This window comes from Corythoichthys intestinalis, chromosome 5 (genome assembly GCF_030265065.1).
Source record: "Corythoichthys intestinalis isolate RoL2023-P3 chromosome 5, ASM3026506v1, whole genome shotgun sequence".
Lineage (NCBI taxonomy): Eukaryota > Metazoa > Chordata > Actinopteri > Syngnathiformes > Syngnathidae > Corythoichthys > Corythoichthys intestinalis.
In genome coordinates, this window is record NC_080399.1 from 36,691,450 (window position 1) to 36,713,663 (window position 22,214).

The window sequence follows — 22,214 nt, forward strand, 5'->3', positions numbered from 1 at the left end:
GCAAAACTTTTTTTTTCTATCTGGTGTTGACAGCATGCATTAAAGGGAGTTTAAGGGTGTGGCTATAGTACAAGCTTTTTGGACTCGACAATATAGCAAGTACTGCACACTAGAATGGAACGTTTATACTATAGTACTCTGATTTATCAGATAGGAGAAGGGAAACTAAAAGGCGAAATACTTCCACATGTTGGGGCTGAAAGGAGAAAACTCATACACGTGTCATGTTCAAGCTAGCTCCAGGAAATTTAAAACAGCATAAACATATGCTTTTTTTTAATCCATGGCTTTCCAGCAGCTGATGAAAAAGGGAATTTCGCATTGGAGGCGAGAAAATCTAATAACAGGGCAAAACGACAAATATCAAGTCTGGTGGTTCAATTCACTGACTGGCCCGAGATCACGTGTGGTTGTTCAATTAGAAGGTTGTGAACTTTTCACTTTGACGGCTCAGTCCAAAGCTACTGGGCAGACAGTCAGGCAGATTCGAAAGTTCCTTGTTACATTGGGAGGAATACAGTAACACTGTGTCGTTTTGCTTGGACGTTGCTAATGAGCCCATTCATTCAACATCAGCACACATATGGGGTGAACACGCTTCAACCTGATTTTGTTTGGTCTAAAATCAACATGCGTGTCCACCCAGACTTCTGTGAAAGACTACTTGTACATCACCCTATTTAGACGATAATTGAATAAATAATTAAAAGGAAAGGAAATTAGGTAAAGCTACTGTGTAGTAAAACTACGTAGTTGGCAGATTACTGACATTTTGGTTCCCTCTTGAATTTAGTTTTTCATATGATCATGACATTTTTGACAAACGTTTTGGGAGCACTTTGGGAGTTTTATTTTCTCAGTTTTGTTTTCACCAACCAATTCCAACCAAAAAATACTGATGTTAGCTGTGGGGCACATTTAAATAGCTGTTTTTTTTTTAAACAGTTTTGTAAACACTTTTAATTTTCAAATTCATTCATTCATTCAGCTTCTGTGCCGCTTATCCTCCCGAGGGTCGCGGGGGTGCTGGAGTCTATTCCAGCTATCAGGGTGTACTAGACGAGGTCCACCCTGAATCCAATTGCAGGGCACAAGGAATAAAAAATGGAATATTCAACTTACCATGCATGTATTTAGGAAATGGGATGAAACCAGAGTACCCAGAGAAAACCCACGCAGTCACCGGGAGAACATTCAAACTTGCACATAGGGAGGCCAGAGCCCGGGATTGGAACCTTGAGTTCAGAACTGTAAGGCGAATGTGCTAACCATTCATCCACAGTGCCTTTTTTGCTAATTCAGTTCGTTTTAAATAGTTTTTATAAAGAGTCTGTTCATTTTTATCATCCTCCATTACTAATTTATACTATTTTTTTTTTCAATTTGTCTTATTTCTAGTGAGCAAGATTTAAAATGTCCAAAATCAGGAATAAAAACATCTAGAATCAACCTTAAATACTTAGAATGAAATTGACAAACGCAAAAAAAAAGAAAAAAAAAAAAAAAAGGTAGTTTTGCCATATTTATACTGTAGTTAGTTTTTGTGCATTTTTAAATGTAACATTTAGTTTCAATTAGTTAGCACTTTTTTTTTCTAAATCCCTTTTTCCATTTACAAAAACTGATTTTTCAATTTTATCTTGTTTTTTTTCATTCATTATTGTTCCAGTCACATCGGGCAGAACTTCTGCTTCTGAATTCCTAGGGGAGATTGGATTTACTTATCAGTACATACTGTACTGTGTAAATTAGAGAGGGAATTCTGAATGGACACACACAAAAATATCTGAATACGGTATATCTGTATTGGAAGCCGTGCAGCCAAAAGAAAGTAAAAGTAAAAAGACAATAAATTTGGGAAAATATAATATAATTGCATGAAATAGATATTAACTCGTTGGTTGCCATTGTCGGTGATATGCAACCAATCCATTTGAATTGGGAGGTCTGCCATCCCAGTTCAACTGGATTAGATGTCTATTGCTGTCAATAACAATGAATGTGTTAAAAGGTATGTTTGAATAATTTTGATATGAATTAATTTCACCTCTGGTTGCAACAGGACATTTAACAAGACACTTTTATGACTTCAGAAAAATGGATTGCTCAAACATTGCCAATCTCACTGTCATTGTGTTTTTCTCCCTTCCAGTCGTCCGGCACAAGCGTCATGGTGGACATTGCCGTAATGGGAGAAGCACACGGACTGATCACAGACTTGCTGGCTGACCCCTCATTGCCCTCCAACACTTGCACCTCACTGCGGGCTGTCAGCAGCCTGCTCACAACCCAGCTCACCTTCCAGCCACTCCACCGGCCCCGCCCCGCCCCCTTGCTCAACCCATCGGACGCCTACGTCTGCTCCGACTCCGAGGAGGGACCGGAGAAAGGAGAGAAGACATCCATCCATAAAGTAAGGGAATTCGCACAGGCAACATGTGGTGCAAATCATGATGAGAGCACTCGGCCCAAATGTCAAACCCTACAGTTGTCTTTGGGAAGTGTGTGAAATTACCCTTAGATGGAACTACGGTCCACCTTATTACGGCCGAAATGATTTAAAGGGCACAAATCGTTCGACACACATGTTAATCTTTGAGCCCGTCTTGCCACTAATGGCTGCTGCTGCCTCTCAGACCTTTTAGCATCGAATAAAGGAGTGTGTTTTCTTAGAGTTGAGTGAAAAAAAATAGAGCACGTCTACTTGCTTCTCCCTTTCATGGCCACAGCTGTGTCAACATGACAGATGTGCCCAAGTCAGACATGTGTGCGTGTGTCTGTATTGTAGAAGAGAGAAGGGCAACGTGGTGCTGAATGCAGTGTGCATGGATGTACATTGCACTTCTTTGGATATCTTTAAGTGTGCTTTTGAAGGCAACGCCCATCCTGGCTGTCTTTTGGCAGAGGGTTGTCTAGACTTTTTGACTGCTTGAACTCTGACTGCTCGTGAGTCTGCACTTTTTACGACTCACCTAAGTCACCAAGTCCAGCTCAGTCTGTGTAAAGGGGTGGGCAGAAGGAAGCAGGTCAGCAAGTCAGTCATCACAATGTTGGCTTTTTAAGCACTTTTTTTCAACAGGATATACAACAAAAACAAACATACTTTCTGATATGACACCTCCATTTCAAGGCAAGGCAAATGTATTTGTATAGTACAATTCAACACAAGGCAATTCAAAGTGCTTTACATCACATGAAAATCCACGGGCAGAGATAAAAGGATTCGTAAAAATCACATTAAACCTTAAAGACCTGCAACATGAAGCAATTATCAGAGAATCCCAAAATTTGAAAAAATAAGGTCCGAATGAAACTTTTTTTTCAAATTTGTAAATAAGAAATGTCCAAATGAATATGTGTAATGAACGCTCTAATATCTATAACCTGAGCTAAATCCTGGTTTTTTTTCTCATGAAACCTGCAGATGCATGTGTTGACTTGAAGCCATCTTTTTTTTTTTTCAAAAAGAAATGTCAAAATTCTGAATTACTCTCAAAATCATGAAATTTTAGGTGTATCACATGTGATACATTTTGAAATAAAGGGTTAAATCAAAAGAAAGTTAAAACAAAGACAATTGAAACAGGAAATAAAATTATATGTAAAAATCTCATTAAGAATGAAAACTAATAATAATTGAAATCAGAAATGGATATATAGCAGAAAATACAGTGTACAGTTTGTTGTTGTTCATTAGTATGTTTTGTATGAGAAGACTGCGGGCTCCTGACTATAAGCTTTTAGTAGCTTCTTAAGGAGACCTGCCGCACACAAAATCTTGGCTCAGCATTGATATGAAGTACACATTGTAAATATGAATGTGTGTGTGAATAAATTGAAATTGAAATTGAAAATGAATAAAAAGCAAATACAGTGGGGCAAATAAGTATTTAGTCAACCACTAATTCCGCAAGTTCTCCCACTTGAAAATATTAGAGAGGCCTGTAATTGTCAACATGGGTAAACCTCAACCATGAGAGACAGAATGTGGGAAAAAAAACTGAAAATCACATTGTTTCATTTTTTTAAATAATGTATTTGCAAATCATGGTGGAAAATAAGTATTTGGTCAAAGTTCATCTCAATACTTTGTTATGTACCCTTTGTTGGCAATAACGGAGGCCAAACGTTTTCTGTAACTCTTCACAAGTTTTTCACACACTGTTGCTGGTATTTTGGCCCCTTCCTCCATGCAGATCTCCTCTAGAGCAGTAATGTTTTGGGGCTGTCGTTTGGCAACACGGACTTTAAACTCCCTCCACAGATTTTCTATTGGGTTGAGATCTGGAGACTGGCTAGGCTACTCCAGGACATTGAAATGCTTCTTACGAAGCCACTCTTTTGTTGCCCTGGCTGAGTGTTTGGGATCATTGTCACGCTGAAAGACCCAGCCACGTCTCATCTTCAATGCCCTTGCTGATGAAAGGGGATTTTCACTCAAAATCTCTCGATACATGGCCCCATTCATTCTTTCCTTTACATAAATCAATCGTCCTTGTCCCTTTGCAGAAAAATCATCACCAAAGCATGCTGCTTCCACTACCATGATTCACAGTGGGTATGGTGTTCTTCGGATGCAATTCAGTATTCTTTCTCCTCCAAACACGAGAACCTGTGTTTCTACCAAAAAGTTCTATTTTGGTTTCATCTGACCATAACACATTCTCCCAGTCCTCTTCTGGATCATCCAAATGCTCTCTAGCGAACCGCAAACGGGCCTGGACGTGTACTGGCTTCAGCAGGGGGACACGTCTGGCAGTGCAGGATTTGAGTCCCTGGCAGCGCATTGTGTTACTGAGAGTAGCCTTTGTTACTGTGGTCCCAGCTCTCTGTAGGTCATTCACTAGGTCCCCCCATGTGATTCTGGGATCACCGTTCTTGTTATCATTTTGACGCCACAGGGTGAGATCTTGCATGGAGCCCCAGATCGAGGGAGATTATCAGTGGTCTTGTATGTCTTCCATTTTCTAATAATTGCTCCCACAGTTGATTTCTTTACACCAAGCGTTTTACCTATTGCAGATTCAGTCTTCACAGCCTGGTGCAGGTCTACAATTTTGTCTCTGGTGTCCTTCGACAGCTCTTTGGTCGTGGCCATAGTGGAGTTTGGAGTGTGACTGACTGAGAGTGTGGACAAGTGTCTTTTATAGCGATAATGACTTGAAACAGGTGCCATTAATACAGGTAACGAGTGGAGCCTCGTTAGACCTCGTTAGAAGAAGTTGGACCTCTTTGACAGCCAGAAATCTTGCTTGTTTGTAGGTGACCAAATACTTATTGTCCACTGTAATTTGGAAATAAATTCTTTAAAAATGTTATTTTCTGTTTTTTTTCCACATTCTGTCTCTCATGGTTGAGGTTTACCCATGTTGACAATTACAGGCCTCTCTAATCTTCTCAAGTAGGAGAACTTGCACAATTGGTGGGTGACTAAATACTTATTTGCCCCATTGTAGTTTGAATTTAAAATTTATAGACAGTTATGAATATGCTGTAATAAATAAAAGCGTTTTTAGCCTGGATTTAAAGGACCGTTTGAGCACATTTGAGACCTTCAGGTAGGGGTGCACGATATCCATGTTGAACACCTGTAGGTCAAAAATACTAGCGGTTGATTCAGCATAGCATTTGCCTTTGACCGAACCAGAATTTTCATGATGACATGAACATTATTATAATGAACAAAGACAAGAAGAGTTTTGACTTCAAATAAAGTGCCCATATTAATATTTTCAAATAAATATAATTTGAGTCAATCACAATCAATCAGTCAATATCATTGACGATGTGTTCCCCTGAGCAATGAGCACTGATCTAAAACAAACATAAACCCAACAGGTATTGTGCTTTGTCAGCAGATAAAACATTTGGTGCAACAGGAGAGGAGACTTTTGTGGTCTTGGTCCATGAAACAACTTTCTTAACCTGGCAATTATAGAACAGCAAGCCTATCAATAACCAAAAGGCCTCTTAAGAACTTAACATAACACTGTAAAATGCAAACATTTGCTAATTGCCATTGTAAGGTTTATAACTCAGTGAAGGAAAAATATGGACTCTAGAACAGTAACAAAACTTTGCATACTGGCAAAACAGGAGTGGAAACAAATGCATACATCCCAATCCGACACAGTCCCAAAAATATTATTAATAGGCCCGATAACATATTGTTATCGGATTTATTGGGATGACGTCATAATTCCTATTTTTCGGACCTATAATTATCGGACTGATAAATATCGTGCACCTCTACCTTCAGGTAACTTGTTCCAGAGGTGAGGAGCATAATAACTAAATGCTGCCTCAGCCTGCTTGTTCCTTGCTCTTGGAACATACAGGAGACCGGTTCCAGACAACCTTAGGGGTCTAGATGCTTCATCGGGATCCAACAAGTCAAGCATGTATTTTGTTCCAAGGCCATTAAGTGTTTTGTAGATGAGCAGTAGTATTTTTACACTCCATCCTTTGACTCACTGGAAGCTAGTGTAACAATTTCAAAACCGGTGTAATGTGGTCTAGTTTCCTTGTATTTGTAAGATTCTGGCAGCAGCATTCTGTATTAGGTGCAGCTTCCTGACTGATTTTTTTATTAAGACCTGTAAATTAGGGGTGTAACAAAAATCGAAATGGGGATATATCGTGATGTTTTGTATCCCAAAATGTTATCTATATGCTCCTGCCAAGAATCGAGATATCGTTTTAAAAAGGTGTCAATTTCTAAAAAAATAAAAACGAACAAACAATTTGCTACTAAAATCTTCCACGATAATAGTGTCTCAGTTAACAGTAAGGCTGCATTGATGGTGCTTGACGCCCAATCCATTTAAACTAAAAACGTTCGTTCATTCGAAACCAGAGCATTCACAGTCATTCTGTCTGATTTTCAGGGCACTTACAGGTCACTTGCGGTTCATTTTAGGGCATTTACAAGTCATATCTTGTTGAGTTTGAGTCACTGCCTATTCATTTGGGTGATTCTAAGGTCACTTCCTGTTCTGTCACTCAAAATAAACAGGAAGTGACCCATAAAGTACCCCAAAATCAGCAGGAAGTAACTGAAAATCAACAGGTAAATGACCTTAAATGGCCCAAAATTACCTCATTGCCTGGCATTGGCTGCCACTGACAGCCATAGACGTTCATTCCGTTTGAAGTGGGAGGGATGGCAGCGAATGAACATTGGTTAAACTCATTCCAATTCACAGCAGAAGCTTGTTTTTCTTTTTATTAGTTGTTTGTAGAATGTCCTAAAATGATTTCCTGACCATTGTATCCATAATCGTTGTATCGCCATATCGTCACATCATCGTTAACGTGAGCTTTGTATCACAAATCGTATCGTATCGTGAGGTACCAAGAGGTTCCCACTCCTACTGTAAATGTACCGCTGCAATAGTCCAATTTACTGAAAATGAATGCATGCATGAGTTTTTTCCATGTCTTCTTTCATCAGAAGCCCCTTAATTCTGGTTACATTTTTTAGGTGGAAATAGGTAGATTTAGTGACGAACTTTAGACGGCTATCAAGTTTTAGGTCTGAGTAATGATTACGCCAAGATTTCTGGCTTGATTTGTAGCTCTAAGTGACATTGTGCCAAGGCGGGTGTTTATCTTTGAACTTTCCTTTTTTGGCCCAAAAATGATCACTTCTGTCTTCCCCACATTTAGCTGGAGAAAATTCTGGTTCATCCATCCATTGATTTGATGAATCCATTTACTCAGAGACACTAAGGGAGTATAATCATGTGGGGACACAGACATGTACAGTTGTGTGTCATCTGCATAGGTGTGATGGGAGATGTCATACTGTTCCATGATCTGAGCTAGGGAAAAGCATATAGATGTTAAATAAAAGTGTGAACATGGTTGTGTGAACGTGGTTCGTTCTGACTGATGGTTTCCGATTGACACAAAGAAATCCCTATCATGGAAATAAGATGTGAACCACTGAAAAACAGTGTTAGTGAGCCCTACTTACTGTTCCAACTGCTGTGTAATATGTTCAGGGGTGAAAGTGGCCAGAATTTCTTGCCGGAACTCCCCGGCGTGAAGGTTGCCACGGAGCCAGAATTTTTTTTTTTTTTTTTTTTTCATTCATGTTTTTGGGAGGGGGAGCGGCTGGTCAAACCTCTTAATGAAATGCAAAGAAAACTGTTTTAGCAAAGTTATTTCTATAACACATACAAAAACTGTTTTTCATTCAAAATTGTATTTTTTCAATGATTTGCAAAATAAAAGTTGACAAAAACAGCAATAACCCCAACCTCAATCTCCTAATTTTCATTGTCCCTCATTTCGTCACCTACTAAATGCCAAATCTCAATTTTAACTACTTAAGAACATAGGATGTATATTAAAATTGAAGTTAAAGTAAACATTCACTTTTTTTCATAATAAAGATATAAGTAACATGAATTCAGAAAAATAAGTACAAATGATTTATATTATGCAGAGTGAAATGGAATATATTTTGAAGATCGTGCAAACATTGACTTTTTAAATCATAAGGAAATGAATAAGTATCCCAACATAAATGAACAAACATATGTCCAAAGTGTACATTGAAAGCTAAGATGTTCTGAACCTCTCCATCAGAGCAAATAAAACTAAATATGATAAATAAGCCTCCTCAACTCTTTCGTTGCTCTTAAAGATTTGATCCACTTTTTGTTGCATTGCCCTTTTTTTGTCACTCAATTCAACAAGCTTTTTTTTTTTTTTTTTTTTTTTTTTGCTGTTTCAGAAAACATGCACATTTTAACAATCAGAGCTAACCATCTCTGCTGATCACATGTCAGTATGTCAGCCAATTGAACGATAAATGAGTCCAGGCGTTGTGCTTTGCGTGTATTTGCACATTGACGTGACTTGTCATCGTCAGACTCAGATAACTGCAGCAGCTGGAGAAACCTCCATGCCGTCCGTGGAATAAAATAAATAATGAATATTGGTGCAAACGGATTACGCTACACTAGCACTTTATTATGCTTGTTGTTAACACTTGTGTATATAAATCTGATCTTGGTAGATTGTTTTCCTCTTGGAAATGAAATGCATGTGTGGCAGCTTAGCATTTTTTTTTTTTTTAATTTTACATAGTGATTTGACAGTTGCCGTCATATTTTCGGAATCAAAGCGCCGTGTTCCAGAACAGCATTGCGGCCCCGAATCGTATACCGAAACAGCATTCCGGCCCTGAATCTTATACCGGAACGGCGTCCTGGCCCTGAATCTTATACCGGAACTGCATTCCTGACCGTTCTGGCCCACTTTCACCCCTGAGTACATTGTGATCAACCGTGTCGAATGCAGCACTGAGATCCAATATGGTAAATGGTGTTATACTTGTAGCAGAACAGATGATATGCCTGCGTCAGTATTCCGACGAATATCATTTAGGACTTTGATAAGCACGGTCTCGGTGCTGTGTTGTTTTCACACAAAAAAAGCCATTTCCATTTGGCATGTAAACTATTTTTAATATAGAGTTAAGAATACTGGTTCCCAAGTACAGTATTTTAGTCTCGGAGTGTGTTGGGTGTACTACTGGAAACTCAGTGAAGTCTATCGGTAAAACTAAGCTGATACAGCAGCATTGAATATTTGAAGGAAAACACCGTTTAAATGAAAATCAATCTTTTGGTGATGAATGTTTTTTTTTAATGTGTTTTGCAGGAATTCAGTTAAATTTATCTATACTCACCAGATATATAGACAGGTAGATGCGAAATCAATATTTAATTTTGACAAACTCGTATTGACAAATGAGGAAAGAGAAAATATCAGGGCGCTGTAGCACTTCTCCACTAAAAACTACAAGAATTCAACCATTTACTGTTTAATTGGATTTCATTCGATTGTTTTGGTTGTTTGTCAGATGAGTAAATTCAATGTTTTATTGCTTATCTAGTGTAGATGTACTAGTATATAGTACATGTGGCTCATAGTTAAATTACACTAATAGTACAAAAATGCAAATGGTTAGGTTAATAGGAGTGAAACAGAGCAAAGCCATCAGCATGTGTGAGAGCAACCATGCTTTGAATGGGCTCATTTACTATTCTGAGCCAAAATTTACTGGGTCATCATGCAGAAGACTGAGTGAGCGCGGGAGAGACATTGCCATTTTTCTTGCCTCTTTGCCAAGCTGATGCATGGCATGGAGCACATGGCAACATCACACATGTGAAAGGGTACTTTGGTTCTCAAGGAAGAAGACCGAGTATTGGAGTAGATCTTGTTTGGTCAAGTTAATATGTTTTAGTGCTTTCATTTTCATTTGATCATTCACTGCCAACCCTCCCAATTCTAATGAATTACATGTCTATTGCCACTAACGACAGCCAATGAGTTAAAGCAAACACGATTACTAATCCTTGTTGCTTTTTCTCATGTTTTGTGCAGCGTTTAAGACGGAGTCTCCACCCGGGTCTTCTGAGGAGGATCTCCTCCACATGGACTACCACCACCTCCGCCACAGGCCTGCCTACAATTGAACCGGGGCCTGTGAGGAGGGACCGCAGTGCCAGCATTAAACCCTATCATGAAACACTCACGTGCAGGTAGCCGACCACCACGCGTCTCTATTATCAGCAGAGGCACCATTTATTTGGATGGAGCATGTTTTGCTCGCTCTATTTCAAGAATCACATGCTTCATTAGATAATATGGAAGACCCCTTATAATGGCATTCTCATTTTTGACATATTATACTAAGGTTATTAGGTTTATTCCCAGCAGTGTGGCAGTGGTTTAACCGAATGCATCAGCATGACTGCGCAGTCATGGCAGAGTACTTAGCACGAAAGGGATGCGTGTATAACTAGAGATAGAATGGAAAAAAGGCCCACAGGCAAAGGCATTAACCTGAATACGAAAACACGCATAAACTCTCAGCACATTAGTGCTGAAGATCGCACAAGAGCATGCTCTGTATATGGGTTCATATGACTGGGATGTACATAGATTATTTTGTGTTGTTTGATGGTTTTGGAATCAAAGTTAGCTGTTTTTACGTGAGGCTGGTCATGTTTTTGGTCTGCTTAGGACTTCAAATAGGATTGACTATTGCATTTTGTTTGGAAAGTAATGCGCAACAAGTCAAGGCATAGCTGCTTGTTTCTTACAAATAATAATGGCCATGAATTCTTTTTTTACGGCATACTTTGCAATCAGTACAAAAATGATTCTTTTTTCTTTCACACACAACTTGTTTGTGGTAACTATGCTATTATGTTTGGAGGAATCCAGGACAGCTGAGCATGTTTTGAGCCTGTTTCCAAGCGCTGTGGAGTCAAGATACATTTCCAAAGATCCCAGCTGTGTATTTCAGTACACTTCAGCCACACTTTTTCTGCCGAGCCAGCTACTTTTCAAATGACAAATTCAAAATGATCTATCAACAGTCAAAATTATACGTATACAACAAATTTAGAGCCATAATAAAATTGCATATTTTGCACATTGAACCCTCAAGGTACACTTAAGAACATTTTTAATTATTACATTTCTCAGGAAACTCACTCGGAATGAATCCATTGCTTTGAAAAATCAGTGCCCAAAAAAAAAAAAAAAAAAAAAAAAAAAGATTACTGTCCCATCAAGTGCGATTTTCACTCCTTTAACTTTCTGTCTCGGCTCTAATTCAGCACTCATACTGTACATGTACAGGTCATTCCTGAACGTCCTTTTTCTGCACTTGGTTCATCTTCACTTTACTGTTCAACCGTCCTTGAGAAAATAGTTTTTATACAATTGGATCTATACTGTTGTTTATTAGGATTAAGCCAGTGGGCGTTCAAAAAATGAAAAGTATTTTGTATTTTAGTGCACAATATTTGAAAATTTCTTTGTTATCTCTGTTTAGCTTTACAGTTTTCCTTAGCTGGACTGTAATGAACTGACCATCAACAATGGACTTTTTGAGTGGCTGTTCAAAAGTCTTGGTTGATTAAATATGACACGCGTGCTAACCAGATCTATCTTTTAAAAAAAGTGTTTTTCCATCTTGATCTTAAAGTCAATCAGCCCAAGTAAAATGGATTGTTCTCTGGGCGCAACAGGAGAAAAAATGTCAGTTGTTAAACACACCACACAATAACCTTTTTAAGACGCGATATTTGAGCATTTAATAATTTTGAGCTTTCAGTCTGTGGGTACCTCACTTAGTCAGTCAGCAGGCTGTTTAGCTGTGTATTTACACAATGAATGCGTTACAGGAAAACATTGTGCAAATGTAAGCACACTAAGCAGCTCTTACACAGGGGCCCACTTTTACTGTTCCTCAGCTCAACTGTTGAAGGCTCCAGCTATGACCACTTAAGGTGGTGTTGAGTATAAATAAACATCAGGGCCTCTCCCCTGTCACCAGAACCCCACAATTATTACACCCATTCTCACTTGGATACATTGTCACGACTCATGAGTGCTTTTTTTTGTGGAAAAGGCAAACATGAAATCGGAGTGTACCAAGAGATCCCCGGTTTAGTTTACTGCCGCAAAGAGAGCGCTCATCTTATTTATTGAATTGAAACATTTTCAAAGGTCATTTCATCTTGCATTATGCAAGTACTTTGTTGACCTAATTGACCTGTTTAATTCCATAGTCTTAAAGAGTGGCCTGAGGTAACCTGTATCTTTGGAGCTTGATGTGCTGTAATCATAATGTATTGAGCAATTGAGGAGAATACATTGTAGGAAAAAAAAAAACACATGGCTTCCATTTCCTTCTCTCTGCTTCATCATATCTTTGAGATCTTAATTAGACATTAGGCCTATTTTCATTGCTGCTTGAATATCCCAATTAGGTCATCTTTCATGCACTGTTTAGAATTAGAATTAGGAATAACATCAACACTTCAAAACTATGATACATGTTTTTATTAAAAGGTGAAGAAATAGAATAGCTTCCATATTGTAGCCGCTACGCTGCTATCATCTCGACGTCATCTGGCTCAAAGAGAAAGTAGATTACTGGAAGCAAAATAATGGTTTGCAGTGTTTATTGTGGCTTGGCTATTGTCTGCTTGGGCCTCGGACCAAAGCTAGTTTGTCGGTGAGTAGTTATTGGTTAGACATCAAATCTGCTGCAGAGTGTGAGGAGAAGGAGGCAAAGGCCAGCCAGAATGGTCCAAAAACTTTAAAATAAACACTGTGGAAGAAAAATGTTTCTTTAAAATGTGTTTTCACTGGCCAATTAACTTGATGAACTCCATGTCCTGCACTATGCAATGTGTGAGTCCTTCTGTACTTCACCAGATGAATAGGTGCATTGCATGCCATATTTGCATTTCGTTGCATGGTTTGCCAGACATTTTAACCTTAGGAAAATCTGTGTTATTTTTTTGTTTGTTCATTGTTCAAATTTTCATCTGGTAGAGCAAGTCTCTTGTCACTTTTCCAAAACATATTGAGGTGAACGGAGATGTATAAGCAAATTATTTCTTGGTCTTAACTCTCCTGTCAATTTTAACTACCGGTAATTGGACGTCAATGGCAGTGAAGGGATAAATGAGGACAATTAGTAGGGAACATAAATTGATGTAAAGTATTCAATCACCTTTAGTATAGCATGTACAGTGTTTCCCCAAGTATTTTTTAAAACTGCGGTGGTGGGCTGCATCGGAGTCGGACCGCCTCACCATGTTGTGCCACGGCAAAATTGCGTCATATCATGACAAATTAATTTTTTTTTCACATTTTGTTTTTCAAGAAGAACCATAACAAAGCTCTATTTGAAATATTTCATTAGACAGGCTAATGTCGTCGCTCTCAGCTACGGTACATGTACGTAAAATGCGTAGCTGATTACAGCTACATTACCCTACGTTTTAATACGACTTTTTTTTTTCTTGTAGCAATAGTACTACTTACATCTCGTAGTCCTTCTTTTTTCTTTTATTTGGCCCTAATACGTACTACATTAACACAACAATACAAGTCCTTCTGTTAATGGACCAATGGCGTAGGTTTGCATAGCGACGTTAGGGCCATAAACACTAGGAACTTTTCAGGATGCTCAAATTTTCCCCACCAACTTTTAGGCAACCTTATTTGCATTATATGAGTTCAGTTATAGAGGTCATTTAGATTGTCTTCACATATTTTGTAAGGGTAGAATTGATCCTACCATTATTAAGTGAATTACTTTCATTATGTTCAGACTTACAGTGACATCATTTTTCCCCCTCAAATGCATGTTTGATTGGCTGATGACTAGTTAAATTCCTTTGTTTTCAGTGTAAATATAATAGAAATAAGTGAAATTATTTGCCAGTGCTTCAAGTAAATTTTACTCCGATTTCTTGAAATAAGAAAAATAACTATCTGAAAATCATCTTAACACTCTTATTTTAAGCAAATAGTGAGTATATTTCTTTTTTTTTTTTTTTTTTTCGTCAGAAATGTTCTTGATTAAAAAAGTGATATTGTTCAAAACATTATTTGAAATCATTTCCCCACTTGATTTTGGTGAACAAACCTTTAGATGGATGGGCTTAATAAGAACAAATGGTAAAATTTACCTAAAGTAAATTGATAATCTGACCATTAATCTGTTAGTCTTTAACACTCAAAACAAGATGGAAAAAAAACATTCGAATAGATTTAAGAAAAATCATCAGATTAAAACGTTATAAATTTGCAGTGTGAAAAGTACAAGTCAATACAGATTTATTTTTGCATTGATCATTTAACCTATCAATTAATTAGGTTCATATTGGTGATCAGTGTTGTTACGGATTACTTAAAAAAGTAATTTAATTACTGATTACTGATTACATCTCAAAAACGTAATCTAGTTTCTTTACTGATTACTTCATTATTAAAGTAACTAAGTTACTTTTTACCAAGTTTTCTCCTTTTGCTGCTTCAACATAAAAATAACAGAAAAATGTAATCGCGTGTAATTGAGTTTTTCACATACGGCTTAATCTTTGAGTTAGCAGGGGTTTAATTAGTCAATGGAGTTGATTTCAACCACCATTGACTCGCCCTGGCTTAGCCATTCCGGAGCCCTAAAACTAACACATAACTGACAAACTGCACGAAATTTGTTTAAATAAAGTCCAACGACTGATTAAACCCCCGCTAACTCCAAGATTAAGCCTAATGTCAAAAATTCTGAACTTCCCCTTAGAAATAAAGACCTAGCTGTTAAAATGTTGTCTATGAAAGTTTTAAAGCAATAAAACAACAAAAATTAATGAAATGAACAAAAATCCTACAACGTACAGTTTTCATAATGGGTCAAAATCATTTTTCGAACAGATCATGTGACTAGCACCTTGGAGACTATCCTTTGCTTTGCGTAGCCAAAACTACACCAGAGGAGGCAAGAGGAGGCAAGATGGATATTTAGAATTTCTTTAAACCTAAGCTTTCAAACGCTACCAACAACAACTTGAACAGTTGATTGAACTCGAACAGTATCAAGATGTGTGTATATATATATATATATATATATATATATATATATATATATATATATATATATATATATATATATATATATATATATATAAGTTTGGAGACACCTCAAAGGTGGATACTTTGAAGAATGTAGAATACAAAACCTGTTTTCAGTTATTTCACTTTTTTTTGCCATTCCACATGTTCGTTCATAGTTTTGATGTCTTCAGTGAGAATTTACAATAGCAGTGAAAATAACCTTTCCATATGTACAGTACATACAGTATACAGTACATTCCTCCCTTTACTACTAACTATTGTATGTATTGACCAAGTGCAGATCAGGTTGAAGCCACACGAAGTCAATTATTTGCCCCACAACAATTCTAATGACAGTCTGAGTCCACTCTTATCTATTAACAAGAAGCTACACAGACTCAGGACGTTTTTGCTATAAAAGCAAAGTCACTTGATACCTGGCAGCGTGCGAACACATCCAGCGTTGTTATTTTGCGCTGAGAGCTCAATGTCAGTCACTGAGCTTATTCTGCTGCATTAGCAGAATAGAAAGCATGGCTGCCAGTTTTTCAAGTTTCATTAAAAGTTAAAGCTTTTAAGCCAAGCACTCCTGCCTTGTGCAGACCCCCTTTGACAATAATGCACTGCCTGTTCGCCCGCCAAACTATCAAACTATTTTATATTCCACACCTGCTAGACATTACGCACAGTGGTCGGACCCGGCCGCTGAGACACAACAGAACTCTTTGTCGGGGTCTCGGAACCATTAGTCTAGAGTGGGGAAGGCACGGCTCACCAAACAATCCATCTGAGGGAGATAGGGGGACACACTGCATGTCTTTGTGCTCCCTGTGACATCATGCTCCAACGGCAGGCAATACCTCTGTTTCACACCATTTAGAGAGAGCTATTCTAATTGGAAACACCTCCAGCCTGACATTGGCCGCAATGGAGAAACTAGAAGAGGTGCTTCAGGGCTGATTGAAAGTGTTGAGGTGGTTGCAGCTCAATGTTGCATTCGTAGCAAGAATTGACGGAGAATAAGTTGTCTTTTAGCCAAAACTCGGCGTATTTAATTTCCATTGACATGCGGATACATCCTCTCTCATCCCACAAATCAAAGTCATCAAAGTCAAACAGAAGTAATAAATGTAGCACTTTAGACAATTAAGTCCCATCCTGCCATCTTGTGGCGAAAAGATAATATGTCAATAATAACAAGCAATAGGAACATTATTTCAACATCAACTGAGGACACATTTATGAATACAAAACATTTCCTCCACCATTTCTCTCAACACCCCCACTTGTTCTCATGTTGATGCCTTTTTAACAACCAAATGAAATTTTACATTTCAAATTCCAAAAATAGCACTTCTTCAATAACTTCTTCAATTTTAACTTTGTTACAGGTTTTGTCATGATATCAGCTATCATGTCATCCGTTTTTGAGTGTGTAAACCCATTTACCCCCCCACTGTTTTCTTGCCTTTTGGCAGTGTTGTCAAGGTAAATGTTTTATTTTCGTTTAGTGACTGAATTTCTTCATCCATGGCTTTTGACCAATCTTTTGAGTTATTGGAACTCATGGCCTCCTGGTATGTTTGAGGTATATCAAAAACCATCCTGTAGCAGTAGTCTACAGTGGTATGAACTCCATCACTATCTCTGACTTCTGTTATGAAGTCTTCTAAATGACTCGGTTTTCTCCTCTCTCTTGAGGGATATCTTCTACTCTCAAGTTCACATTGTGTCACTTCCTTTGGACTCTCATTATGTGCACTTGGTTCTATAGGATCTTCAGTTCTGTTTTTCTCCTCTACACTTGCTCGATCAGCCCTTGGCAACCGCATCATGTTGTATTCTTCATCTTGATCCATGTCACATGTCTGTGTCTGTTTTTCTATTACTTCCTTGTTCACAAACTTTACCAGCCTATGTTTTTGTACTTTCTTTGTGTCTGGATAGTATACTAGATATGCTGGACTATTTTTGTCATAGCCAACAAACTGTCCTTGGCCACACTTAGAATCCAATTTTCCCTTGTCTTGTTTGTATGTGTAACATACAGACCCAAATTTTTGCATTCTGGAAATATTTGGTTTCTTGTTTGTCAACATCTGGTAAGGAGTTTGCCCTGTACGTCTATTATAACATCTGTTGCGTACCATTGCTGCAGTTTGTACTGCATAGTGCCATAGGTATTTTGGTAGCTCACTTTCGACTAGCATGCACCTACACATTTCAAATAGTGTACGCCATCCTCTTTCAGCTGTCCCGTTCTGGTGTGGGGAATACGGCGCTGATGTTTCGTGTCTTATTTCACTTTTTCTCAACAATGTTTGAAACTCATTGCAAGTATATTCAGTCCCGTTATCAGATCGGATGCACCTTACTTTCCCATAAGGAGCTATATCTGCGAGAAATTGTTCTGTTGCTAGAACAGTGTCACTTTTCTTTTTCAGGACATATGTGAAAATTGCACCAGAGTAATCATCTGTGAATAACTGCACATATTTGTAACCACCAATCGATTCTGGAGTTATAGGACCAGCAAGATTTGAGTGTACCAATTTTAAGGGTGTATCTGCTCGAGTATCTGGGTCTCTATTTCGAGTCTGGATATATTTTCCTTGTATGCATATCTCACACGTTTGTTCAGGTCTTGTTTCTTTTCCCTTAATCTGCATTCCATCAACTTTTCCGTTTCTTCAAAACTTCGGAGTTTGGTTTTGAATTCTGCAAATGTCATGTTCTCATCAGTATGCGTCACATGAATTGTAAATGGCTTGTAACTTTCTGGCAGCCCCGTCAAGACCATTGCGATAAGTAGACCATCTGCCATTGTTTCACCTGCATTTCGCAATGCTGTGATGGCGGTCTCAGCTCTTATTATGTAGTCCACTATGCTTTCTTCTTTTCCCTTTTGAAGAGATGTTAGCATGGTGTACAAGTTTATAATCCTGGGTTTTCCCTTCCCAGCATAATATTCTCTTAATATTTTCAGAGCTTTTCTTCCGGCATTTGGCCCATCTCTCATTATTAATGAAAGGCTTTTATCATCAAGTAGTTGTATCATTTCAGCATACGTGTCCGCATTTTTCATTTCATCATTTTCTCTCTCTGCTTCAGTGGTTGGTCCTACCAGCACTGTCTTCTTTAGCCCGATAAGATGAAAATGTCCCAACATTTTAGTTTCCCAGAGTTCATATTTAGCTTCATCTCCGTCAAATGCCAGTCGAGGTAACCTACTTGTTCCTTGTGGATCCATGTTGCTTGTTAGCTTTTTCCGCTAATCAGCAGTCCTTGAGCACGCTGTCCTTCGCGACCTTCTACATGGTGACTCCTGGCTTTACCTTCGAATGACTCCTGGGCCCATAACCTGTTGAGGTGGTTGCAGCTCAACGTTGCATTCGTAGGAAGAATTGACGGAGAATAAGTTGTCTTTTAGCCAAAACTCGGCGTATTTAATTTCCATTGACATGCGGATACATCCTCTCTCATTGCTGTCTTCACAGGCAATCCCACAAATCAAAGTCATCAAAGTCAAACACAAGTAATAAATGTAGCACTTTAGACAATTAAGTCCCATCCTGCCATCTTGTGGCGAAAAGATAATATGTCAATAATAACAAGCAATAGGAACATTATTTCAACATCAACTGAGGACACATTTATGAATACAAAACATTTCCTCCACCATTTCTCTCAACAGAAAGGCTCCCTGTAATGATTTATCTAGGATGGACGCACACCACTTAGATCATAGTTGCCTGTCTTGTGTCTGCATCTCATTATATTCACTAATCATTTTTATTTCTGTTGAAGTGTCTGTGCAGGCAGTGTTTGTTCAAGCATTGAAAGGAACAACAACAACAAAAAATACTTTCAGGAATTCCTCATTAAGTTTTCCTGTCAACATCTTCAAAGTGCTTTGACATCCAAGACAGATATATTGAACGGAATTCTTCGGCTAAGTGGCTGATAGTAAAGCCTTGCGCACATTGTTTTCGACAAGCAAACACGTGTACTATTCTACCTTCAGTGTATTTTGGTTAATATGCCGAGCCAATTTGAAAGCCTGTTTTGGATTTTAATGAGTTCTTCCAAGGACTGTCTAAATATTTTAATATTTTTTCAAATGATAAAATAGTTCAACGTCTGATCCTCTTGCCTACAGTTGTGGAAGACCATACATCAGACTGAGCCACGGAGAGGGCTCTATAGACAAGGGAGACAGGATACCACGCTCAGGTATACTCAACAGTTTCACTTTTGCTTCAAAGTTGCACTTTGCTGTGCATGGAACATTACTTGAGATATCCTAACGACCTAACAGATTAGTGGTATTTACTCATTTTTTATGAGGTTAGGACTCTTTCTGACAGGGATTCAGTAAGGACTCAAATGCACAAATGTTCCGTTTAAACAAAAAAGGTTTATTTTCAGTTCATGGGAGTTCAAAAAGAGACAACGAAAAATCACAGCACTTGCTGGACACCAAAAATCTTAGCAAAGTCAACAAAGTAACAAAAAGGGCATTTGAACTCAACATACAATAAATTTTCGTCAAGAAAAGGCTTACATGAGCTGGTAACATGAAACATGGCAGGATACAAGACGAACCGACACAGGGCAAGGTTAGGTACAGAGTGCAGACTATAAATACAATGGATCACATTTGGAAATGATCAGCCTGATTGGGAAGAGCAGGAAGTAAAGTTGGGAACCAGGCGGAATGCCACTACTAAAAATAAAAGCAGGAAATTCTGCACCAAAAAAACCCCCACTAAAACAGGGTTCACCAAATCTGGACCTCGATGCCATCTATCCTGACGTGTTTTCTATGTCTCTCTCTCTCCCCTAACACACCTGAATCAAATGATTATGTCATCAGCAACCTCTCCAGAAGCCTGATAATGATCCTGATTATTTGATTCAGTGTGTTGGAGGAGGGAGACATGGAAAACACGACAGGAAAAGTGGCTCCGAGGTCCGGATTTAGTGAACCCACTAACATGACTTCCGAGACATGACACTTTCTGCAAAGATTTATTGTCATTTTAAAACGCAAGTTTAGGATTTGATTGGAGAGATTCTTTTTGGATCATGATTATTGTGTTGTACAGCTTTTCTGGTTCCATATGCAATGGAGTAAATTGTGGTTGTCTATAACTTTACTATATAAAGGTGTATTGTAGGCCAGGGGTCTAAATCACCAATTTTATAACAATATGATTCTTTGGGCAAAGATACAATATTTGTAAAGTCTGCCATGATTTTATTCTATTCTAGGGCTTTCGGTTGATTTAATACAATATTATTTGCACATTTGACTTAATCAGTTATAGTTAACCTAAAACAAAAAAAATATATTTGACAATTTTGTTGTTGGAAAATTTCAGACTTTTAAATGAAAACTCTTCTTTTTCGCAAAATGGCATATTTAAATGATGATGATGCATATTGTAGACTTTACAACAACAAAAATTGTAACTGCATTAATTAAATAACATGTTAATTGCTTTAAATTTCCCCCAATGGTTTCATGTCCAAAATAAGTTCCACTATTTCTGAATATATTCAAATCAAATGATCAAAATGTTGGTCAAGTTTTTGCTATATCCTTTAGAACTGGATATCTAGTTAAAATAACAATTCAGTGAAAAGTAATTTTGATAATAACAATGGGAAGCGTATGAATCATGCTTTTCATTCGACAGCTATGGCACCTAAAGTACCCTTTTAATAACAGGAATCAAAAAACAAAACTGCACAGTAAAGATTCTGTTTATGATTAGCTACAAAACTGAACTATAAGACTGACTAGCTTGAAAAGTAATGTTCATGTTATTCCACCCCTAATATATCATTGCGTTGCAAGAACAAATGTACTATTAAATCTGACTAAAGCTGAATACAAGACATTTCCTGGAGGCTCCAGTCGTGATTTGTTGTTATTGCCTCTTCTAATAGCAGAAGATCAAGTGGTTGTGTCATCAGACTATGACAGCACCCACGAAGCCAATCACAGTGACAGCAGTGATGTAGCGCACACAGAGGAGGACACAGAAGGAAAACACTCCCAGAATGTAATTCTCCACCCACTAATACCTCCTGAGGTAAGACGGGAAGTCATAAAGACCCTCCAATAGCTCTCCGGGTCAGGAGTGGACTCCAAGGTATAAGTGAAATGAACAACCCCCTTTTCATCATGTGTCACTTCCATAGGACAAACCTATTCTGGCCCCTGAGCCGCTATTAATGGAAGATTTAGAGCCGACGATGAGTCAGCTGAACAATTGGAACTTTCCCATCTTCAGCTTGATGGAGAAGACGAATGGAAAATGTGGGCGGATCCTCAGTCAGGTTAGTTGGTCTAGAGAAAGGCACTAGAGTAACCGGTGTGAAGGAACATATGTCAAGATACTTGCAGAGAGAGTGCAGGATTCATCTTGGACTAGTCGCCAACTAATCGCAAGGAATGTATTGCAGACAAACAACCATAAGAACACACACACCAAATGCTATTTAAATTCTTCAATGAACTTAACATCTTTGTGGAATATTGGAACAAAATGGGGAGAACTTGCAATCCCCACCCAGGAAAGCCACTTCTTTCCAGGCAGTAATATTTGGGTCTCGGATGTTTTTCAGATTTTAAATTACTTTATGATAGTAGATACTGCATAAATGATAATCCTGTTCTATAAATTTCAAAACAAATCCGTTCTCTATCTGGTTGAATACAGGTAGTCGCCGGGTTATGACATACCCAATTTATGTAA

The 22,214-nt window shown here is 38.1% G+C and overlaps 1 protein-coding gene across 2 annotated transcripts in view; it reads left to right on the plus strand.

The window, feature by feature from the left end:
• The window catches only part of LOC130915755 (cGMP-inhibited 3',5'-cyclic phosphodiesterase 3A-like), a 144,515-nt gene that overhangs the window by 112,940 nt on the left and 9,361 nt on the right, over positions 1-22,214 (plus strand). Inside the window, exons 3-7 of one of the 2 annotated variants that reach the window (XM_057835784.1) lie at positions 2,153-2,413; positions 10,405-10,562; positions 19,607-19,680; positions 21,406-21,548; positions 21,658-21,795. In XM_057835784.1, coding sequence (XP_057691767.1) covers positions 2,153-2,413; positions 10,405-10,562; positions 19,607-19,680; positions 21,406-21,548; positions 21,658-21,795 — 774 coding nt within the window. Of the gene's footprint in view, positions 1-2,152; positions 2,414-10,404; positions 10,563-19,606; positions 19,681-21,402; positions 21,549-21,657; positions 21,796-22,214 lie in introns of both variants that reach the window. The other variant, XM_057835783.1, reaches the window with a different exon arrangement.